Raw genomic sequence first — 23,749 nt, forward strand, 5'->3', positions numbered from 1 at the left:
TCAACAGAGTTACAGCTGCCATGTGAGCAAGCTTGTACCTTCTTCAGCAGTTCGGACAAATAACCTTTTCCTTGCAACTAATAGAAGCGCCTCCATCTTGTCACCGTTTCCGATGTTTTAAAAAAATGGGATACACGAAGGATGAGCGCAATCCCCACAAAACACTCGCAGGTGTGGCTAGTTTTACATGTGATTTACAGTAGTTGCAGGCACAGTTGGTTCATTTCAATATCAAGCATAAAATCTAAGTCATGCATTTTTGGCATTAAATATCAGGGCTATAATTAATATTGCATGTGGAAATGATAGTAAATCAATTTGAACACTCGATTTAAATTATGTGCAAATAGATATTTTGTGTCTGGACAAAAGAAAAAGATGTTTATATTGTCCATTCTGTAAAATAGTCAGATGTCTATTCATATTAATGTACAGAATTCACCTGCTTGCTGCTACTACTGCACATTCACCCAATGTATATACTATATATATATATATATATTTATAATGTTATTCCTCTACCCCCCCCCCCCCCCCCTTTTTTTTTTGCACATGTTGAGGAGCGTGTCAGGATACATTTCACTGTGTGTTATACTTGTATAACTATGCATGTGACAAATAAAGAACCTTGAACCTTGAACCTTGAAAAGAACTCCCAGAAATATAAATGCAACAGGGTCAGTCTGTGGTTTGCACCTAAGTTTGGGATCTTATTTCAAAAGAATTGATCTGTCCGAAGATTCACGTTTGCTGTAAATGTTACAGACATGAAGCTTGTGCGTTTTGTTTCACTTTACATATTTCAAATCTTTTTTTCATTTGCATTTAGTTTTGGAAAAATGTAATGTTGTTTTGATTCGGTTTTCTATTAACTTAATGAGAAAATGGTAATTAAGGTATCTTCGTGCCTCTGCTGATTTGTTTTCTTCCCTTATACCCCCGGCCTCGCCAGCTTTGTGCAGCTCCTAATAAGGAAACACGAGGAAAAAAAGCTCTGTTTCCAAGTGTTTGATGAGCTGAAAAAGTACTAAGAACACTTAAATTGCACAATGATGAGAGTTCACTTTAGATGTGGCACTGAGATCATAGTGGACCACGGTCCTCTTGTTGGCGGTTCAAGTTCAAAGGACAGAATCTAAATTTGTCAAGAAATGAAAAAAAGTAAGCAAACTTTCATCTTGGCGTGATGTCTCAGTCACGGAGTGTGCCCTCTACTTTCTTCAAAAGTTTCTCAAATGGAAATCTGTCTGCCTGGACAACTGTGAAAAAAGACACTCTGGCGAAAAAGTTCACGCTTCTCAGCGCATGATCACGACTTTAGAACTTCAAGTGCTGTTGCAATTGCTCCAATGTTACTTGCATATTTCATCATTCTGAACACCTTACTGAGGGGTCAAAATGTCCCATTGCTGCGAGCACTTTAAACTTTGGACCTATAATGATACCTCTTTCCTGAGATGTAAAGCAATCTTATTTTTGCTCCGTATCAAATTTGGGCTAATTCCCTGTGAAATCCATCCCAGCGGTTTATGATGTAACAAGCTGTATAGAGTGACTAAAGTAAAGATTTATTGACATTTCAGCGCAACTCTACCTTAATGTTATAGCCACACTGTTACTTGCGTGCAATTCTTACAAAAACCTCGATATTTTTGTGCAATAATATCTTTATATGCGTTATCAGTGAAACTAAAGGAAAGTCTGTGTAATGATTATGCCACCCAGTTGCTCAATTATATGTGTTATTTGTACTGAGGGTAAAACAGTATCTACCCAGAAGAATTTATTTTTTCTAAACAACCGCCTGCCTCGAATTTCTATGCTTTTATAAACCCGTGTGACTGATCAGAGCGATGCTTTGCTAAAACATAGACTCTGCACATCACAATACCATCTGTTTCCAAGCATCTCATGTTCACTTTTTCTAAAAAAGTATTAGAAGTTCTTTCTGTACTGCAGAGCACTGCAGAGTTTGTAAGAAGCTTTCTTGTTTTTTGTCTTGTTGTGCTCTGCTCTGCATTATGGAACGAGTTTTGACTTCACTGACTTCATATATGTTGTTATATGTGTGCTTTATTAAGATTAGCACATGTGCTCGGTGGCAGCTCCAATTAGGCAGTCTATCCATTGGACCTCATATTTACTCAGCCCCCATACCTTCTCGTCTCATCTCCCACAGCAGATAACTTTTTTGTATTCCCAATAAAAGGAAAGGATCGTTAAAGGATCCAGAAATAGTTGGTGAGTCTGGTGGAAGTTTGTCATCTGTTCTGCAGAGAGCAGCTGGAGTGAGGGTGGTTTTTTTTTTTTTTTTGTTCAGAGCAGAGGAAGAAGTTATTCTCACTGCTGAAATGTTTGCGATATGGATTTTGTGTACGTGCTGTCTGGAAACTGGGGTGGAATGAGCTCCATGCTTTAAAGGCTGTCTGACCTGCCAGAAACTGAAATTCATTCACTCACTCATCAGCCTCCAATTTTGGCTCACACAGTAGCTGTGACAATTAAATTTGTGACAATTTAAGCTTGCTTAGAGATATGAAAAGAAAATCCTTTGTGCCATTAAAATGACACTGAAGCGACACAGTTGCTCACTGTGGAAATAAGGTGTAGAGTCTGATGCGCTATCAGTAATGGTCTTGTCTCTACTGTTGAAAGATGTCCCAGAAGTTAGCTAATATTCATGATGAGATGCTCCGTGATTCTGCACACAGCACTGAGATGCAATAACAATGTTCCCATTGAAGCCAGCATAAGCATGCTATTCTCACCAGTGATGGGGCCAAAATAGTAAAGTATTACACATTAATGGTTACTTTTCTTAAAAGTAATGTAGTACATTGCTTAATTATTTGCTGAAGAAAGTAACTCGTGGCACTACTTGTTACTTTACTTTCTCCTTACTCCGTAAATAGTCCTAAAATGCAATGTAACATAATTACCAGTTAACCTTAATCGTAATCCTATAGTTCCACTCACCAACATAAATCTGTATCCAAATGAAGACATGCTTGCAATATTTCTTTTGGTTTTTACAATATCAACACAAAACTGACAACGCGACATGGTTCAGTGTACCCATAGGTTTATCATCATTCTGGGTTCTTGGCTAGCTCTCTGTTAGCATGCTGTCTGTCTAGATCAGCGGTCCCCAACCCCCGGGCCTCGGACCGGTACCGCTCCGTGAGTCGTTTGGTACCGGGCCGCGAGAGTTGAGGCTCAGGTGTGAAATGTATGGTTTTCAGGGTTTTTATCGGTTTTCAGCGTTATTTTGTTATCGTTTTTATCGTTAACTCGGTTTTCCTGGGTCTTTTCACGTGTGTTATGAATAAATCTTCTTTTTTTCGGTACCGGTACTAGTTTTATTTTGTTGTATTTATCCACGACACCTTAAAGGCCGGTCCGTGAAAATATTGTCGGGCATAAACCGGTTCGTGGCGCAAAAAAGGTTGGGGACCGCTGGTCTAGATGTTTTCAGATGTTGAGTTAGCAGCATAGCTTTGTTTCTGTCCTGAACACAGCTTGCATTTCATTATCGCAAGCTTGTCCTTTCATACAATAAAAGGACAAGCTGTTTTCCTTGCACGCTATTTGCTAATTTGCTAACTGTAGCGCTAATGTGAAGGAAGGGATTTTTTTTCTCTTTACAGCTGCTCGGCGTGCAGATAACTAAAGAACCTTTGTAATGCAAGCAACGACATAACTGTAACTGTAATTACTGAATTTCGTTGTTTTATAGATGACAATAAACAGAGTACCATAACAACTTGCTTTGGAATTAGCAAAGAGTGCATGTTTGCAGATGTTTAAGCTCAGCCTAATATATTACTGCTATTACTTGCGCTTACAGGGAGAAAATGTTAGATTAGAAATCTTGCCGGTATGTGTTTGTGATATGAACACAGACACATTAAAGCTCAAAGCCAGTCAAGTTTTCTTTGCAGCTACTCGTGGTGAATGCACTGTGCTAGCCAAAAGCCTCTTGAAGTGCACGCACCCTACATCGAGGAACAGATTAATAAGACTGTTTAGCTGTGTAGCTTTTTAAAGCGAGCGAATCAGGTAATCTCCAACGCTGAATTGACATCTCATAGGCAAGAAGCAACTTTGATTAGCAAGAAGTCTTTGTTTATTTCAGCAGCAGCTGCTTCTTTAATATTTCCTGTCAAAGTCCAAATTCGTTTGACCGACCATTCTGAATCCTAGAATCTCACGCAGGGTTGATAGCTTTGGTCATTTTGCTACTCCTGGCTCGTGACATTTTCAGAGCAGTGTTTTTAATCATGAGTGACTTAGCCACATATCAGCCTGAGTGAGATTTATGGCCCCTTCTCTTCAGGAGCCCGTTCTTGTGGACCAGCCATAATAGAGAAACACACAAAATGGTGTTTACACGGAAGGTGCTGCCGTGGTCCTGTTTCTGGGCTGTCTGAGGGCTGTTTGCTTTGTTGATTAGCAGCTCCCCAGAGGCCTCAGTGTGGAGGGGTCTCTGTGAGTCTAGTCTACACTGGGATAGAGATGAATCCCCGATCCCACTTTTTTTTCATAGCTTTTGCACTTTTTTAGTTTTGGGAAAACGAATCCGATCTTATGAAATGAATAATCTTGTTTTCAGATTTAGTTTCATCATAAAAATCTGTAGCAAAGCTGGCAAACTATATCTTGTTTGACATCAAGCTCGAGCTTGATCACCTGACCCTGAATAAAATCAACATGGCGTCATCATAAACACGACCTGCAAGTCTATCTTTTTGCGCATGCTTACCCTTCTGGAAAACAGGCATATGCAGTTGTTTTGTTGCTGTCGAGGGGTCCCATGTGTGAGTGGAGTCGACCTAAATGAGTCAGGTTTGATTTGGGGAGTGAACTCCACCCCTCCCCTCGTCTCTGAGATCTTCATTGTCTAGGGAAACGCGGCACTCTCTCTCTTTCTCTCTAACACACACGCACACGCACGCACACAGAGTCTTTGGTGTTATTGTTGTTGAAGTGTCTAGGTGTCTGCTACTGGAGGCCTCATCTCTGAGGGCTCGAGGAAGGCTGGCATCCTCTTCTCATTCTCTCTAGTAAATTGTCTGTATTGTCTTTCTGTCAGGAGAGAAGAATCAGTCTCAGTCTCTCTCTATTTCTTGTTCAGAATGGAAAAACTGGATGGTTGACTCTGCAGCCCTGTGGGGAATACGGCTCTCCCCTGCCTCAGTATTCGTGCTCAGGCAGGGTGATTAGATATCGTGCCAAACTCTAAAACTAATATGATTGACATATGAAGTTTTTCACCGAGTGCAAGAGGCATTCTGAACTTTCTGGGTACGTGATAACATCCTTATTAAACAGCAAAGTAATCGACTTGATCAAATCATGGCCTGCGCTCAGTGCCAGCGCAGATAAAAAAGATGGAAATGATCACTGTAGAGTAATCGGGCAGACGCTTGAACTCTTAACTTAAGATAACATGAATACACAGAAATGGCACGGCTAGAACAGTGGAATATTTTTCCTGTAAAAGCAACTCAGTCAAGTGAAATGGTATTTTAGGCTAGTTGGAAGAATGTGCCATTCAAAAAGCTTTAGAAGTAGAAAAAGAAGGACAGTGTTATGATGCTCTGCAAAGATGACCTTTTGTGCCCTAAACATTAGGTAGATGTTGAATGGTGAATTCTTCATGTTTAATGTTCTTGCGTGGATGCGTTTGTGTAATTCTGCCTGTAAACACAATAGATAGAATTTTTTTTAAAAATGAATTCTGTAAACGTTTTGCAGAGTGGGGTTATGTTAACAACCTATTAAACTTTGGCTTATATCAACCAAAGTGTTCAAGGTCAACTTAACCTCCTAAGACCCGAACTCTTCCACGGCATGCATTTTTAATTTCTCTTTGATATTTGGGCTGATTGGGACCTGATGAATGTAAAAACAAAGAATTACCAGATTTTTTTTTTAACCTGATTTTTGTTTCTAAGAAAAATGAGAGCCACATATGAGGGTCAGTGGCAGTATAATGTCCTCGTAAGTGGATATCAGGCCCTTGTAGAGCAAAATTGAGTATTTTGGTCTAAATAACCCAAAATCTGATGTCCACATATGTGGACGGCAGGTCCTAGGAGGTTAATGTTTTATTGGTTGAAAATTGACAGAAAGCCTTAGAAATGAGAAACTGTTATTCTTACAAGTGTGCTGCATATTGTCAACATATGCTGTACAAAGCACACATTTGACCTCTGACCTTTAAGGTCAATAAGCTGATCAACTTTGAAGGTCTAATTGGTAATAATGCTTTATAGAGCTGTACAAAAGATTGCCACTGTTTGTACTGCATAAGCATATAGGGAATGTTATATGGGGATTCTAAATATCACATTATAGTCTGCATCCAACTATCATGTCATATTTGATCTTTATCCTTCAAGCGCGTGTCCTCTACCAGAGGCCTCGGAGTTTGAGGGTCCTGTGCAGTATCTTAGCTGTTCCTAGGACTGCGTTCTTCTGGACAGAGATCTCAGATGTTGTTCCTGGGATCTGCTGGAGCCACTCGCCTAGCTTGGGAGTCACTGCACCTAGTGCTCTGATTACCACTGGGACCACTGTTACCTTCACCCTACACATCTTCTCGAGTTCTTCTGTGAGCCCTTCATACTTCTCAAGCTTCTCCTGTTCCTTCTTCCTGATTTTGCTGTCATTCGGTATCGCTACGTGTATCACTATGGACGTCTTCCTCTGCTTGTCCACCATTACTATGTCTGACTCGTTAGCCATTGCCATTTTGTCCATCTGGAAGTCCCACAGGATCTTGGCTCGGTCATTCTTGAACACCCTAGGGGGCGTCTCCCATTTTGACCTCGGGACCTTCCAGGCCATACTCGGCACAGATGTTTCTGTATTCTATGCCGGCTACTTAGTTATGGCGCTTCATGTACGCCCTGCCTGCTAGCATCTTGCACCCTGCTGTTATGTGCTGGATTGTCTCGGAGCATAAACATACTTGTGCTTAAAACTGTGTAGACTTAAAACACAGTGTGCAGTCAACAGAGCAATTAGCATTAAAGCCAAAAAAGGGGGTTTGTTTTCATAAATGCCATTTAGCATCTAAGTATTTTTCCGCCCATCCATCTAGTGGATTACATCTTCTGCTCTTTGTAAAGGTCAGCAGTTGATGTTTATTCAGAGTTTGTCTCGTCTCACTCTCTGGCGTTACATCAGATTAGTTTGCCAAACATTTCACAGACGCGCACTTGAGTGGTACTCTCGACCTTGTTTGGCCTTGGGTCGTCCAGCGTCCTATTTAAGTCTAATGTATACTTCATCCCCTCTGCCACAGTCGTGGTTCCCACCACTCAGAACTGTCTTTCTCCTCCCCCCCAAAAAAGAAACCTTTTGTCCGTCTGGGTGTTTTCAGTGGAAATCTCCTTTCACTGCACACAGGGGACATCAATATGTAGTTGGTGGTTGCAGAGAGAGGGTGAAAATGGTTCAGTGCCATAATTTATTCAGACATTGAACTGGCCCAGGCTTGAAGTATTCAAAGTAGCCTACGAAAAAAAAAGCTTTTAGACATTTCATGAAGCCATGGGCGTTTGGCATTTATATTTAAATCAGCCTGAAGTAAAAGCAAAGAGTCAAGAGTACGGCACAGCTACAGGTCCACGAGAGAAAATACCAAATTCACCCCGCACATAGTCTTCATCCCTGGTTTGCCAGAAGTGTCTGCATGCTTACAGTGTGCACACATTTCGATTTAAATAATAGTAAGGGCCTGACTTCATTTATTCTGTAACCTCTAACCCACATCTTACTGTAAAGGAAAATGGCAACCTCCGATACAGCATCGCATTTCATCTTCTGTAATGTGTGCTACGCTGCAGAGTTTATGATGTCATTTAAAAATACTTTTTTTTAAGTGCACCTGCTTTTCCTAAAACCACCTCAAATATTCAGGTTAAAGGATGAATCTGCTTCAAAGCAAATTGCTGTCACACTGGTCAACACTTGAAAACTTGTGAGTTTCAGCTCTGAACACTTGATTCAGAGCAAGGCAGTTTTGAGCCTTGTGACCGTTCCCTGCAGTGGCACAGCAACAGGAGAACACACTTCAGCTTGATGCTTTCAGGTGGCAATGAAATCACTAATATTAGATTAAACAGTCTAGACTCTCAGCACTTCCAAATATTGACTCTTTAGGGCTTTGGTGTTTAAAGGAGGAATATACTGTAACTTACTCATCTTTTGTGGGTATAAACAGTATAAAAGTAATTTATTTAGAAGAATTTGATTCTGTTTTTTAACCCATGTTGGGTAAATGGTGATTATGAGTAACAGAAGAACACAAGCACAGAAACAGCCTATCCTCCTCACCGTGTCCTTTCTGTAACCTTATCAGTATGCTGAAGCTCTAGCTCCATTACCTTGAATTGGCAGCCAGTCAGGAGGGAAGGGCTTCTTCCTGCTTCCCAGGTATTGTGAGGACTCTTTACTTCATGCCATTTCGGTGATTGCAAACTTCCACAACTAATACATTAGAGCTGACCCCCATTTCTTTCGCAACTAAGCTGGAAGTACATTTTTTTGCTGTGTTATTACAGAAGAAAAATTACTGCTGCTGGTTTATGTTGTTTATGTCCAGCGTGACTGGTGACTAAGTAGAAAAGTGTGTAGCGATGTAGTGAACTGAGCTGATGAGTTTAGGGACGTTTTAAAGAGGTCATCTCTTACAAAAACATAGAAACTGTCATTCTATGGTTTGAAAGTCAAAACTCAAAGACGAAGGGGAAGACAGGACAACGCACACATCAGAGGGGTTGATGGGTGACTAGGCACAGGTGGGAGGGAAACAGGTAAAGCTACTATTGCCAATGTTGATAAAGCAGGTAGTCATGAAAGGAAGGAAATGAATGACAACCAGGAAGTAAAAACAAAACAAGACAAAGAAAGAGCTTTACTGACAAAGTAAAATAGGACGTTAAAAAAAAAAAGACATGAAAACGAACACTAAACTTGATGACAGAGACGGGCGGTCAAAGATAACAGAAGAAACTAAAAGCACAATGAAACAGCAATAACAAAACAGATACATACAGATACACACCGGGTGTGTCCACACGGCTCACTGGATGGCTTTGAGAAATGAGGAGGAGGGCGTGGATTTTGAACTTTTAAATGTATTTATAAGTTTTACAACTTGTCCTACTGACAAAGATCATAGCTATTCATACCACCCCGATGTAAGTTATCAATAAATAGTTAAATGACATAAATAATATTTTTCATTATCTGCAGAAGAAATTTCTGTTTATTTCTTACAGTTTTAGCTCAAAGGGTCGTGCTGACAGATTTCTTTCATGAACTACAGCAGCTTGATTCATGCTCAGTCAGTGGGCTTTGATCAGTGGTTGTTGGTCAATGGTCATGAGAATTTGCATATTAATGATCAATGAACTCCCAGCCCATTGTTCCTTCAGTGGTACTAGTGTCAGTTATTATGGAAACCTGCAGTCAGCTGAGACTGAAGAAGTCACTTGGATGAGTGACGAAACGTTTCTCCCATTACGTCGAGATGAACAGAATCAACTTTTGGGGAACTACAGCAGCATTTCTTCATCCTGTAACAAAACTGACATGTACTATTAAAACACTCCTGATCTACACGGAGTGGCTGTAGCTCAGGAACTACAGCAGATCACCAACTAATCAGAAGGTTGGTGGGTTTTTTTCCTGGCTCCTCCAGTCTGTGTGCCAAACGTCTTCGGGCAAGAGATTAACCTCAAGTTGCTCTCAGATGCCTCCCTCGGAGTATGAATGAGCATGAATGTTAGATAGACAGCACTTATCTCGAAAAAGCATAGAAAAGTGAGAATGGGTGTAAATGGGTGAATGAGGGAAGTTGTATTAAGCACTTTGAGTGCTCAGGTGAAGTAGAAAACCACTATATAAGAACCAGTCTATAAATTAAACTTCTTTTCTAATATTAGGATATAAAATGATGTAAAGAAAGTTAGAAATCCCTGCTTTATACTAACCTGTAGCCATTATACAGTTATATTATTTATTATTTCTACAATGAACATTCTCAAACGTATTACTAACCTCAAGACTATTTTGCTCTTTCCCATTAGAGTTAGTATTTCTATCCACATAGTTTATATAAATGAATATATTTCTCCTCCAAACAAGGTGAAAGGTAAATAAAGGATGATACGGCATGAGATAATTGCCTCTGGAGAGCCCTACGTCTCTATGGTAAACTGTGGTGTGTGTACATCACTATGACCCTGTGCCCTGATCATAATCCCTCACTGCAGGGGCTGGATTAGGGCCTCGTTTTATTAGCCAGGCTCACCATCCCCCCCTGAGTGGTTTTGCTCCCGCTTCAGTGTGGATCGATTGCTGGCTCGGTCTGAAGTGGCAGTGCTAGTTATTAAACATGGGAGTAACCAAACCCTTCGGACTGCTGGGATAATCCCATCACAAATTAAGTAGAGGAAAATTGGTAAGGGAGAGCCGGGACTAGAGAGAATCTTCATATTGTGACCTTCGTAACACAAACGAGCACAAACTCCTTTATTTGTTAGAAGCTGATCCGTAAGGATTTCGACCCACGGTGGATCAACACTTTAGCAAGCTGTCACTAAACTGAAACCAAAGTTTTGACATTCGACTGAAACTGTAAAACAGCCAGAGTATTATTACTTAGTGTGTAAGAATCGATCCAAAAGAGAGCCATGTGTTGTGATTTTTATACCCTTAGTGCTTGAATGTTGAAGTTGTCATGGTTTCTAAGGGCCCGCAAACATCCATCTATCAACTGAGCCTTGAGGTATTATGGGAAATATAACAAGGCTTTTAATCCATACCAAGTGTCTTGTGCAAACCCCAACTACACACAAATGTATGAAAACATAGAAAAGGTTCCCTTTAAAAGAAATACAAATATTTAATATGACTACTTTGAGAATTTTAATATGCTTTCTAACCCTTTCCTGTGCCCTTTCTCTGTCTTTCTTTCTTTTTTATAGTTTTGTTGTGTGCCGCTCCCTGTCGTCCTCAATTTGCGTGCTATCTCAAAGCCATCATGTGGAATAATACTGGATGTTAATTACCCCTGCTGTCTGAAGTGAATATCATTAGAGCTTGAACTGGACATGAACCAGCCATTACTGAAAGGGGCAAAAGTTTATTAAATGCCATTAGTAGGTCTTCAACCTAATTTAAAAGCGAACACACAATGACTGGCTGGTTGCTAGATGTGATTTCCAGGCTGCTCTGACGTAGCCTCGGGCAATGGGCAAAAAACAAATGAAACACATTTGAAACAAAGGAATAATAGTATAAGCTGCCGGTGAGGGTTTTTCCCCCCTCTTATTTGGGGTGGAGGTTTTTGTATCAGAGTTATGGTTTAGCAGTGAGTGAGAAAGTAGGTTTTATAAGTTACCCGTTTCTGCAGAAGAACTCGAGTTGCACCGATGATTTCCTCAAGAGAAATGGCACTTTATAAAGTTGAGTTACTCACAAAAAAAAAATAAAAAGCAGTTTGAAAACCCTGTCATCATCTCTGCTTTCTTGCTGCTGAGAAAGTTCCTGGAAGTTTCCAGATGTCATCATAAATTTATTTGCATACGAAGCCTTTCTACCGGAGTTACAGCGCTCAGAGACAAAGGAGGAGGGAGAGAACTTTTGTAATGAAATCTCACTGAAAACTTGGCAACAATAAGAGTTTTTTGTAACACAAAAATGTAATTTTTTTGCAGCACTTTACGTTTACATTACCCTGAATTGACAATACACTGCTGTAATGTCAGTAAGTCCTGACTATGGATTGGGAATCTGTGTCATAATGATTCATTTCACCAAGTGTGGGAAAAACAAGACCGATCTTTGGATCGAGGACCTTATTGGGCGACAGCTAAAGATGTAATGTGTGCTTTTGTCTTCAAGGTCAGTGGTTACTAACAGCGATGACAAATTTGACTTTATGAAATGGTCATAAATTTTGAGGTGCTAAGAGATCTAATATTGATGTAATCCCCAGAACACTAAAAAGGACAAGCTTGTCTTTTTAGCACCTAATGGCAGCACTCACGGCGAGAATAACACTAGACTAAGCTCCACTTCTTAGACCACATCGTCTCTAGAAAAGACTTAGAGAGAGAACAACAGTTCGGGGCCTCTGAGCCCTGATTATAATATTGAGACCATGGATTTATCAGGTAGGGGAGGATTAAATGAAAGTAGTTGGCGCCAAGTAAACACTAAGTAGAGGGGATGCTTTATCAGGATATTAGCACAAGTTCAAGTAAGTCAGATAGTACAAAGGATGTGAGTGAATGAAGATGAACTGGGATGCCTTAATAAAGGAGAGGTGTTCAGTTAGTGTACTAGGTGCAGAAACACATGCTTATTTCACTGTTATTTGCAGGATTCAGTCATTCTTTCTGCCTCGACACAGGTGGTCGCAAGAAACACTTACAGTTGTTCTTGAATCTCCTTAGTCTTGTCACGGTGTTAAATACAGACGAGTTGGCGCACAGCGTAATCCATGATTAGAATGCGTCGCTCCCACCGCTAAGACGTGTCTCGGTTGTATCAGATGGAAGCTTAACACTGGCATATGCTCAGTGCAATGATCTGTCTATGGATGACAGGTGGTTACCCAACTATTTGCATAATTATGGGTGTAACACACAGGCTGCTAGGACGTCATAAACAAATCCATATGGCCTTTTGGGAAAATCCAGATGATTTACACCACAGCTAACGGATATACTCACAGTCTTGACTTTGTAGCAGACATCGGTGGGATTTCTCACTGAATGTTTTAACCGGAGTGTGAAATATGGAGCAACTTCATCCCCTCTACTTGTTTTGGCAGCTCTAATCAAATGTGGGAACTTTATACCAAGTTTTCATGACAGATCGGTTAATGTGGCAGCTGAAACATGGGCCAGTGTTTCCTGTGTAGTTTTCTGTTAGACGTTTGATGGAAAGAATAAATGTTGGCTCTGAGACTCAATTTCAGTCCCCTGGAAACTTCCTAGAATCAACTTCAGTTGGGTAGCACAGTGTGTAAGAATGACCTTTATCGCAATAGTCAGATCATGATATATGAGCAAGTTTCCTGCAATTATTATTGTACTTGTTATTTTTAGAGTGGCTCGACCAAGCAAGGGGTTAGATAATCACATCTAATTTTTTTTCTCACATGTACTTTTATATATATATTTTTTTTTTATCGCTGTCTGGGTAATTTCCCCAGCCAAAACTGTGTGTATAATATATCTACAGTAATGTATTTCAGCACAGATGGAATTAAGCCAAGCTAAACTTTCCATCGTGGAGTTGCGCAGTGTTGTTTTGGGCTTAATAGACCTTTTATAAAAACACGAGTACTTGTAATCACCACTTCCCATGTCTCAGCTGACATTTCATGGAGTGCTGTTAAGGAGGTATAGCAGGGGATGTAGCAGCACCCCCCAAAAATGGGCAACTTTTTGACGACCAAGGTGAAAAGCGAGCCGCTTAATAAATCGATAAAGCGGCAAGTGGTTTGATTTTGCTATAATTCCTTTTCCTTTTCTTTGTCTTTTGTAATCCCCTCCACAGACATGTCTCTCAATGTCCGTCGCAGTAGTGATCCCGCACTGGCTGGCTTTCCTCCAGGCGAGGCCCCAGTTGCTCCAGAAGAACCGTCCAGAAAAAATCCAGCTCGGTGGTCCACAACTCCTAGTTTCCAGAAGCCCAACCATAAACGAAACCCCAGCAATGAAACGGGGAGCCTTGACCAAAAGGTAACTACACCTCCTGTGGTAATGTAGCCGATAAACTGTGCATGAATGCTTCAATGATACCTGGTATGATGCACCATTAAGTCTTTAAGATCATTTATTGGAATCTAAATGGTGTCAAAATGCAATAGATCAATAAAGTCTATTTTTTAAACCACTGTGAACTATTACATACTTATTCCAGCAGCACCTTGCCCAGAAGATAGGGCTGCTGATGTATGGGTGCTGCATCAATTATAATGCCTGAGATATGTGCTCTGAAATCTTCCCAACCTCCAGTCTCTGTTTTCAACTTACTCCTTTCTTCATTCCTTGTCTTCTCTGCACCCCAAATCAAAGAAATAAGTGTTAGATATGAAAGTTGTGCTGCCCTGCTTGCAGATATCCAGCAGTGGCATAGATAGCGTTTATCTGGAACTAGTTCCATCTGATATCACCCCTTCTTGTCATCCAAAAAGATTAGCGGGGATTCTTAAACACATTCCCTTTATTACAAATTCACCTTCTTGGTGCTTTTAAGCCTCTGATTATTAGTCAGAAAAAAATAAAATAAAATAAAACACACCTTAGGTACTCCGGTGCATCCTCCCTGCTGCTTCTGAAAGTAAAAGAAAGCCAATTAACTTCTCACAATGGCTGCCGTGCTGACAGCCCTTTACTTCTCACTGAGGGAGAGGTATGTTCCCATCAAACGGGGATGTTAAAAATGGGGAAATTATTGAGTGTTCGAAATGTGAAACATCAGCTCTGCGTGTGATTAGCGTGTCTGGGAGAAGGGGCTGATAGAGACACTTTAGTTGTCACGGCCCACAGAATGTAAAAGCAAGAGTGTGGGCAGAAATGGTTATCAGAGCTCTCATTTTGTTAGTGGGAATTCTGTTCTGAACTACTGAACTGAGCAACTATGTATGTTTGTTTGCTTGTACTGAATATAAAAATGGGAAAGCAGAGGACCAGGAGTGTTGAAATAAGACTTTGAATTTCATTGACTGTATATGGATATGGTCTTTAGCCCTTCTGTTACGTCCTACCATGCATAGAGGATTCCACATCCACAACGATGTTAGTAAGTTGTGGATCGTGGATAAATATTATTATGTTGATGTAATAAGAGGATTCCAGATTATGTACACCGCCACACACTAAACAGACGGATACGGTAGTTTACAAAAGTTTCTATTAGTTTACTTTAGTCATACATAAAACAATGGTTTAACCCTTTATAGGGCTCTCATTAAAATATGTACCAAAAAAGAAAACAAAAACCTGTATATAAGACCTGTAGGATAAACACAAATATGTTTATAAAGACCTGTTTTTTATGAACATTGTTTTTTTTATTCACACTGGCAATTTTTGTAAATATAACACACATATCAAATAATTACTGAATAAATTTTAGTAATAAGTAATAAGATGTACGGTAAAAATAATCACCAGTTATATACCATTAACTGATATAATAGAAAACTGCCATAAGGTCATGAAACAAACTGAATTACACACTCAGTTTTGATGTTATGACCACAAGTATGAGTGTAGTGTAGTGTAGGGGTAAAAAAAAATTAAAAGCTTGAAATGCTCCAGGCTGTTACTGACTGATCAGATACAATAATGTCACTATCTGTCACATAACCTGATCTTTTCTGATTGGCTGAGAGAAATTCCTCACAGTTAGTCGTGGGGAGGACAATTGTTTTGTCCATTAAAGTTACCAAATATGGCTCCTTGTCCAATAAAAGGTTAAGATGATTCCTGTAAAAATCTCTCCTGGCAAAGCAACATTTTACATGGCAAGTTCAAAGTTATTATGACCAAGCCACTATAAATCAATAATTCCCTTAATAATGTTTAGCTGCCCAACTTGTAATGTTCAAGTGTCCCATTTAGTTCTTGACTCCCATCTGCAGCAGTTCAAATGTTATCTGAATGTAGTGCATTTTAAGACACCATCCTGCGACAGACACTTGAAATGGCATGGTATGAAAAGTGACGAGCTAACAGCAGGATGCTGTCATTTTTATTCAGCTGACAGAACCAGACTTTTTTCAACTACAAAGGCAGTCTTAGTCCTCGTAACCCTTAATCTCTTTCTTGCACCAACTGCCATATATTCATTTCAAGTCTGTTTTTATGAAATTAACAGCATATGTTGTAAGAATGTGTTAGTCAGCATGTGTAGTATTTGTTCTTGGCACCATATTTTTGAAAGGGAACATCCTTCAGCATTGCCAAAAGCAACTTACTCATAACAGAGTCTCTTCACTGTCTAGGATCATTTCCTTTTACAGACTAAAGCCAGCCATGTGTTCAATTCCCCAACTAGTCTGAATACGGCTGAGTCAGACTCAGTTTTTCTGCTAAATCTCAACAATACAAGTCAGTGAGAGTCCTCAGTCATCGGCTAGCACTGTAAACTCATCACATCTGCCAGTGACTTTACAATACTTGGTATTTAGGGCTATCTGCACTTAGCAAAGTCATCCATAGGGATTAGACAGTCAGTATGAGCCTCTCTGGTATCTGGCTTTCTCTACATTTTATGATCTGATGTGTCGTAAAACTCTGTGGAGGGGGGTCCTTTGTCGTGCCGTGTCTGAGGCTGCGATGGCTATCAGGGCTGTCTCAATACAGAGGCCAGTTCTGCAGCTGAGTTTTATAATTCTGTTATGCCTTCATCAGGCCCCTTGCATGTCACATTCAACTGTAGCCAAACACTGTGGCTCCCCCTCCCATTCTTTTAAGCTCCTTTATTTTGGGGTTGTTTTGATATATTTGCTATTTTGTGATTTGCTAAGAAACTATTTGGGAGTTTTTGAGCTCTGTTCTTCATTTTGACTGACTTTCATTCCTTCTCTTGTTCTGAAACAACTCTTTTTTCCTGCTATAGTTAGTCTCTGTGTTCTCTTTCAATTGTGATGTCTCATTAAAAATCCCCAAAATGTTTTTTTTTTTTTCGCTCTTACTCTTTATATGCTGTTTTTGTGACTAATCAGACCATATGTGGTTGCTTTTCTACTTGTTTGTCTTGGTGAATCACTTGGCTTTGATTTTAATTATTGATTAGCTTTCTCTTCTATTAAAAAAAAACTTCACTCTTGACCTTCAGCTGCTGAGATTCCTAAGCCAAGGCTAGCATGTGTGGAATATTATCTTTTGTGCCTGGGTGTGTTCTTTTGCTTGTGGCCAGTGTAATATTTTATGCTCAAGTATGCTGATGTATGACATTACCTTGGCAGGAGCTTTGTGAAGTTGTTTTGGGGTTTTTTGTAATGATAAATCCTAGTTGGAGCTGTCTTGTTATTAAAAAAGAAGGTCCTAAAGCAGCTCAGGTGTGGCTGTAATGAAATATCAGGAGTAAGGGTGGAGTGAGAGTTAACTGAACCACAAAGATGGTTCAGTCTTCAAAAATCAGGTTCGTCCTGAATTTTAGATAATTATGTACCAAATTTCTTTCTCCTTCTTCTTCTTTTTTTTTTTTAGAAACAGTATTTATACGAGTGCATTAAAGACTATCTTCTGATAGCAGGACCACAGTGGTGTACAATTTTTAATGTCTCTGCCTTTTCCTCTTTCTTTGCAGGGCAGAGGAGCCCATGCCTACCGTAGTCTTCCTCGTGATGCGAGTGGCTGGTCCACTCAGTTCCAAAGAGAGATGACTCGATCTTCCCTTAGTGCCAACCATCCAATGGTAGATCGATGGCTCGATCGACAAGAACAGGTTTGTTGGTGGACAATTAAGGAAATTGGAGACCCTATGGTTTATTTGTGGTTTGCAGATAAACAACTTTATTGCTTGACCAGTTCATAGCAGCTTGTATTTTCACCGCAGCCACCACTGGTTGGTCTAAAATAAAACAAAACAAGCTGGTTTCACTTGGTGATGTGTTGATACAAAAGTAATCTGCCTTGGTACAAGAGGATCTGCAGATTCAGATATTTGGTGTATGTGCTTAGCAATCAGTAGTGTTGATCTTAAATTTTGATATTCACATACACTTCAGTAAAAATAAGACAGTGACCTCTTGCAACTCAGAAAAAAACAGCGTTTGCCCTGTGATTGCAATGAATTTTTTCATATAAATATACCTGTTGGGAGGCAACCAGTCTCCAAGGAGCCACGGTCCAGCTCAGTCTGACTGCAATCACTCTTGTACAAATTGTCAAAGATTTACAAATAAATGCCATCTTACTTATAGACCCAAACAGATTGGCAATGTATTGCAATCAAACTCTGAGTGAGTCTGTGCTGATGACCACAACTTGTCTGCGACACATCCATTTGTAATAGATGACTTGACTCAATCGGTTGCTAGCTATTCTGACTATATTTCTATTTAGAAATAAGTGTGTGTCAGAAAAGATTCTGAATTTCTGCTTTAGATCTGTGAGTTTTGTGGAACTAGACTGCAATATATCTCCAACAGAGAGCAACAAATTTGTAATTTTCACGGATTTATCACAACTAATGACTGTATTATCACCAACAGATTGCATGAAATTGCCCCGATTTAGTCACAAACTGATAGCAGACAAACTCATTTTCACTGATGTTTTATCTCTGTCTTGACTCACCAGAGTCATACTATCTTTCTCTTAGTTCTTGCGTATAAACAAAATTCTACTGTAGAAACGTATACAGATAGAAATGGAAACTCCTCACCAATTTCTTTGAGGCTGCACTTGTTTGAAGTGCTGGCTCTGGCTGCTGGCCTGGGGTCAGCACACGCCCAGCTTTAACGTCACTGGGTTGTTGGCTAGCTTTGGGCTAACTACCCATCATGCAGATAACTGACAAACCTTTGTAATGCCAGTAACAAAGTAGCTGTGACATAATTTCTGAATTTTGTATCATAATGTGTTACATTACTGCGTTACAGAAAAGTGTAATGTGATAACAGTAATGTGGGGGTTTGTTTTGCGGAGAGGAGAAGTTGAGGCTGTGTATCTCTGTAAAAAGGTAGCGGTACTCTAGTTTTCATGTCCACATTGAAATCCCATTGCTCTAATTATACAGCAGATTATACACTAGTTATATATCCTCTTAAGTAGGAGTATTATTTAATAATACTATTTTGTTGAGGCATGACTTGGCAGCAACTACACAGCATTTCTTGATCATAGTTTACCCCTGTGTTTTCACAGTATGCATGATTCGTTATATCTGACCATAGTGTAATGTCAGTCACAGTTGCGACTGATAACAGAGTTATTACAGTGACAGTGACTGCTCACTGCCCAATCCAATTTAGAACCAGGTCAATGACTGACATCAGACTTCTGTCCAATACTTTTTCATGAAGTAACAGTGTACAATGTTAGTCCTTGCAGGCTTGTCTCCTCGCCTCACACCCTCTTCGCTCTGTCGGCACTTTGTGATTGACTCACCCTGTGACTGGTCCCTCAACTCCTCAGTGTGTCAGAGGCGAAAAAATATTCTCCCTTTAAAAGTTATTAAAAGTGACAGAGGCTCTCTGCAGGGAGGGCGGAAATGACCTTGGGAAGTGTCGAACACACTGTGCTTGATGTGAAGAGGATTTCTCCCGGTTTGTCTGCCGGTCTGTACTTCAACTACCTGCTTTGATTCATGCAGATGGTGTTTAATCGGCCCATTAAAGAATAAAAAAAGAGCCGAGAAAGGGTGAGGAAAAAAGAGTGAGGTGCTCGAATGACTATAAAGTCTTCCTTCTTTCTCTATAGTCTCATTATAGTTGTGTTTGGAATTCTTTCTCTTACTAAACATTATGAGCACCTATTGAAAGCAGGGATGCTACAATCAAGCTATTGTAAAAATAGCTGAAGTTGAAAACATGCTGTTTACCAAGAGGGCACGCATACATGCAAACAGTTCAAGAACAGGATTTTGTTCAAAATATGAAGCCTCCTAAATCCAAGATTAAGCTTTCAAGTTAATAGTTATCAACCAAGTATAGTGTAAATATAAAAAAAGAGATTATTATTTAAGAACATGAGCTATACCGGTGGAGTCATGTAAATATTTCATGATTAACGGCAGGAGCGCCACGACACCCTCACCGTGGCTAATCCTCGGTGCCACCTGAGTGTTTATAATCTGACAGCCGTGCGACTAAGTTGAGTCACAAAGCGCAAATCCTCTCATTAGGGGTGACACAGTATAAGTTTCAAAGTCGCACCTTGTCGCCCAGTTGTTCCTTCCCTGCACTCGCTGTATCACAGTCTCGATCGCTGCCTTCCCTCCCACACGTGACGGTTCAATATTTTGTCTTCTTTGTGCGACGGGCGAGCAAAACAGCAGCATTGGATCGCGAGATAAAAATACACAGCGTGGGTTAATTAAAAAGAACTGTGATCAGTGCTAAAGCGTCGGCAGCGATAATGAGTGTACACACACACACGCACATAAAAACACACAAACACGTACAGATATGCCAAGGTTTTTTGGTAAAAACACACCAATTAGCTGTTGTTTATCGTGGATTATTTATCTGCTGTGTTTTTATCGTTCTACTTTATGAGTTAAGATAAAAGTAAAAACAAAGAAACCGAAGAGCGGGCGTCATCCTCATTTCTTTCTTTTCACTGGAACAAAATACACACACGCAACTACTTTGTGTATTTATATGCGCCTAGGTGTTCTAGCAGCGTCATTTCTTAACTTCATACAATATTATATTAATATACATTCAATTTTAAGTACTTATCTTTTAGTTCCATGGTCGATGTGTGTGAAGCAGCTCTGAAATATCTTGCCTTAACTTGGCATGCTCTGGATAGTGCGTTCGCTTCACCATTCATATTTAAGCAAGCCTTCCCAGCCCATGCTATAAATTAAAAATGTAAAGTCAGGCTGAATAAAATAACACATTGACTCCTGTGCTTAAAATGCCAAGGAGGTACACGGGGGAGTTAACTAGACAATCTGTGACTCTGGTATTCTCAGGCTGGATGAGTTGAAGTTTAGCCGCAGGGGATCAACTGTGGATTCAGGGTTGAATTCTCTTAAGATTTTATTTTACATCACTTCTCCCAGGTGCTTTGGTAAAATGTATTGATTTGTGCTCGTTTTGGTGCTTTCGTGCGCTTCTTTTGTGCAGACTTTCAGCCTACGTACTAAGACAAGGACGGCTGGCCCATAGTTACATCAGGCAATTGTCCTATGTTTATCTAACCAGTCAATAAATTCACGTCAGTATCAAACGGTTCAATCTAAGACATCAGTAGCATCTACCCCTAAATCTCTCACCACCCACACACACACACACACACACACTGCCAAATGCGGCATGGAGAAAAGCACGCTTTATCAGCCCATATACACCAAGGCCTTATGAGTTATTCTTCATATAAACAGCTGACATTAATGCTGGCCTATTATCCCACTGATGAATGTTAATGGGCTTTCCTGCTTAGCATCGCACACACGCACACGCTCCCCCACATACACATTTTGATCTGGTTGAGTGGTTCTCCACTGTATTATTTTGCGGCCTTGATGATGGACCAGGGGCCATTATCATGAGCTGTAGCAGAGGCAGGACTGACATCAGCTGTCGATCACTGAAGGATTTAACCCAATCAAGGCTAACATGAAGAGAAGCAGATGTGTTTGAGCTATATTGGCAAAGCTCACAATTTGGGATTTCAGAGATAGTATTAGACAGAAACATTCTAATGTATAAATACTAAATGTAGTGTTATTTAATCTACATATAAAAACACAAACAGCAAAACAATAAGCCTTATGCACAGATCAGGCACAACATTATGACCACCTGCATAATTTTGTGTTGGTTCCCCTTTTGCTGCTATAACCCTTTTGCCGCCTCTTTGAGTGCGCCCCAGGGCAGCTGTGGCTACAATGTAGCTTGCCATCACCAGTGTGTGAATGTGTGTGTGAATGGGTGGATGACTGAATGTAGTGTAAAGCGCTTTGGGGTCCATAGGGACTAAGTAAAGCGCTATACAAATACAGGCCATTTTACCATTTACCATATAACAGCCCTGACCCATCGAGGCATGGACTCCACTAGATCCCTGAAGGTGTGCTGGGGTATCTGCACCAAGATGTTAGCAACAGTTCCTGCAAGTTGAGAGGTGGGGCCTCCATGGATTGGACTTGTTTGTCCGGCAGAACCCACACATTCTTGATTGGATTGAGATTTGGGGAACTTGGAGGCCAAGTCAACAGGGTGCATTATTCTGCTGAAAGAGGCCGCAGCCATCAGGCAGTACCGTTTCCATGAAAGGGTGTACATTGTCTGCACAAATGCTAGATAGGTGGCACGTGTCAAAGTAACATCCACATGGATGGCAGGACCCAAGGTTTCCCAGCACAACATTGCCCAAAGCATAACCCTGGCTTTGTCCATTCCGTCAGTTGCTTTCTTCCCATAGTGCATCCTGGTGCCAGGTGTTCCCCAGGTAAGGGACTCAGACATACCTGGCTATCCAACTGATGTAAAAGAAAACATGATCCATCAGACCAGGCCACCTTCTTTCATTGTGCTGTCTTTCAGTTCTGATTCTCATTTGTGCATTGCTGGCAATTTCTTCAGTGTACAGGGGTCAGCATAGACACCCTGACTGGTCTGCAGCTATGCAGCTCCATACACACCTAACTGAGATGCTCTGTGTATTCTGACATCTTTCTATGAGAACCAGCATTAAACTTTTCTCTAATCTGAGCTACATTAGCTGTACAGTCTGTTGGATCGGACCACACAGACCAGCCTTCGGTCCCCACATGCATCACTGAGCTTTGGCCAACCATGACCTCTGGTTCACCGCTGTTCCTTCCTTAAACAACTTTTAACCCTCTCAAGGCAGGCGTTGCAGATTTGCAACAGTTTACAACTAACAACCTGATTACCCCACATACATATTTTATGAGGTTTTTTTTTTTTTTTTGGATAATTTTCCCCGAATATCAGATTTCTCCTGTAACTAAAACTTAATTTGAGCCTGAGAGGGTTAAGAGATACTGACTACTGCAGACTGGGAACACCCCACAAGAGCTGATGTTTTGGAGATACCCTGACCCAACTCTCTAGCCATCACAATATGATTCATCACCAGTTTGCTCAAATCCTCACACTTGCCCATTTTACCTGCTACTAACATCAACAATGACGACAAAATGTTCACTTGCTCCCTAATATATCCCACCCAGTAACAGGTGCCATGACAAAGAGATAATCGGTGTTATTCACTTCACCTGTCATTGATCATAATGTTATGCCTGTTCAGTGTTATTTGAAAAGCATATTTTGATTTATTTGTTTGTGTACAGGCTCTAAAAATACTGTAAAGTCCATAACATATTGAAGACAGACAGACAGACTTGGAGAAAGGCAACACAAAACCCCTAAAACATTACATAACAGCTTCCAAAGCATGTTTGGGTGAAAACAGTTCTGATCACACATCTTTGATCAAGCCTCCAACAGTCAGGCTCCCTCTCTCTCTCTCTGTTGTCTAAATGAGGCACCTTGTTTGGCGAGTTTTAAAGGAAACGCAAAGTGGCGAGGCGGCCAGCTAAATCCTCAAGCCAGCACGTTGAAAGGAGATGAGTCTGTTTAACTTCAAGGTGGAAGAAGAGAGCAAGCAGCAGCGCGAATCCTGCCTTTTTTCCCTTTAATGTTGTCACATCAAAGATCTCTCTCTGAACAAACACAGATTGGCATTTGTGACCGACCGACTCTATTGTTGTTTTTGCTCTTCTTTTCCAGCTCTGTCACTAGTAGTTGTTGGCCGCTGAAAATAAGGCTCAGCGAATGCTCGTGTTTGAAGAGTCTCCTGAGTAGCTTAAAAGAGATTGTCAGAGGTCTGCTTTCTGTTTTAGATTTAAAGTGTTTGAGGTGATCTCTGTTAGAGTCAAGTGCTTTACAAAGCTGCGGTAGGATTATTCTTCTTGCCCCACTCCGCATGATGCCATGATGGCAGTTAACGTGCCATTGTAAGAGACAAAACTGATATTTCCCTCTAAATACTAATTATTT

At 40.5% G+C, this 23,749-nt stretch overlaps 1 protein-coding gene across 1 annotated transcript in view; it reads left to right on the forward strand.

Moving 5' to 3' along the window:
- LOC134634773 (partitioning defective 3 homolog) overlaps nucleotides 1-23,749 on the forward strand; it is a 351,935-nt gene that overhangs the window by 125,588 nt on the left and 202,598 nt on the right. The window contains exons 4-5 of the mRNA XM_063484142.1: nucleotides 13,588-13,772; nucleotides 17,353-17,490. Coding sequence (XP_063340212.1) covers nucleotides 13,588-13,772; nucleotides 17,353-17,490 — 323 coding nt within the window. The remainder of the gene's footprint in view (nucleotides 1-13,587; nucleotides 13,773-17,352; nucleotides 17,491-23,749) is intronic.

This window comes from Pelmatolapia mariae, linkage group LG9 (assembly GCF_036321145.2).
Source record: "Pelmatolapia mariae isolate MD_Pm_ZW linkage group LG9, Pm_UMD_F_2, whole genome shotgun sequence".
NCBI lineage: Eukaryota > Metazoa > Chordata > Actinopteri > Cichliformes > Cichlidae > Pelmatolapia > Pelmatolapia mariae.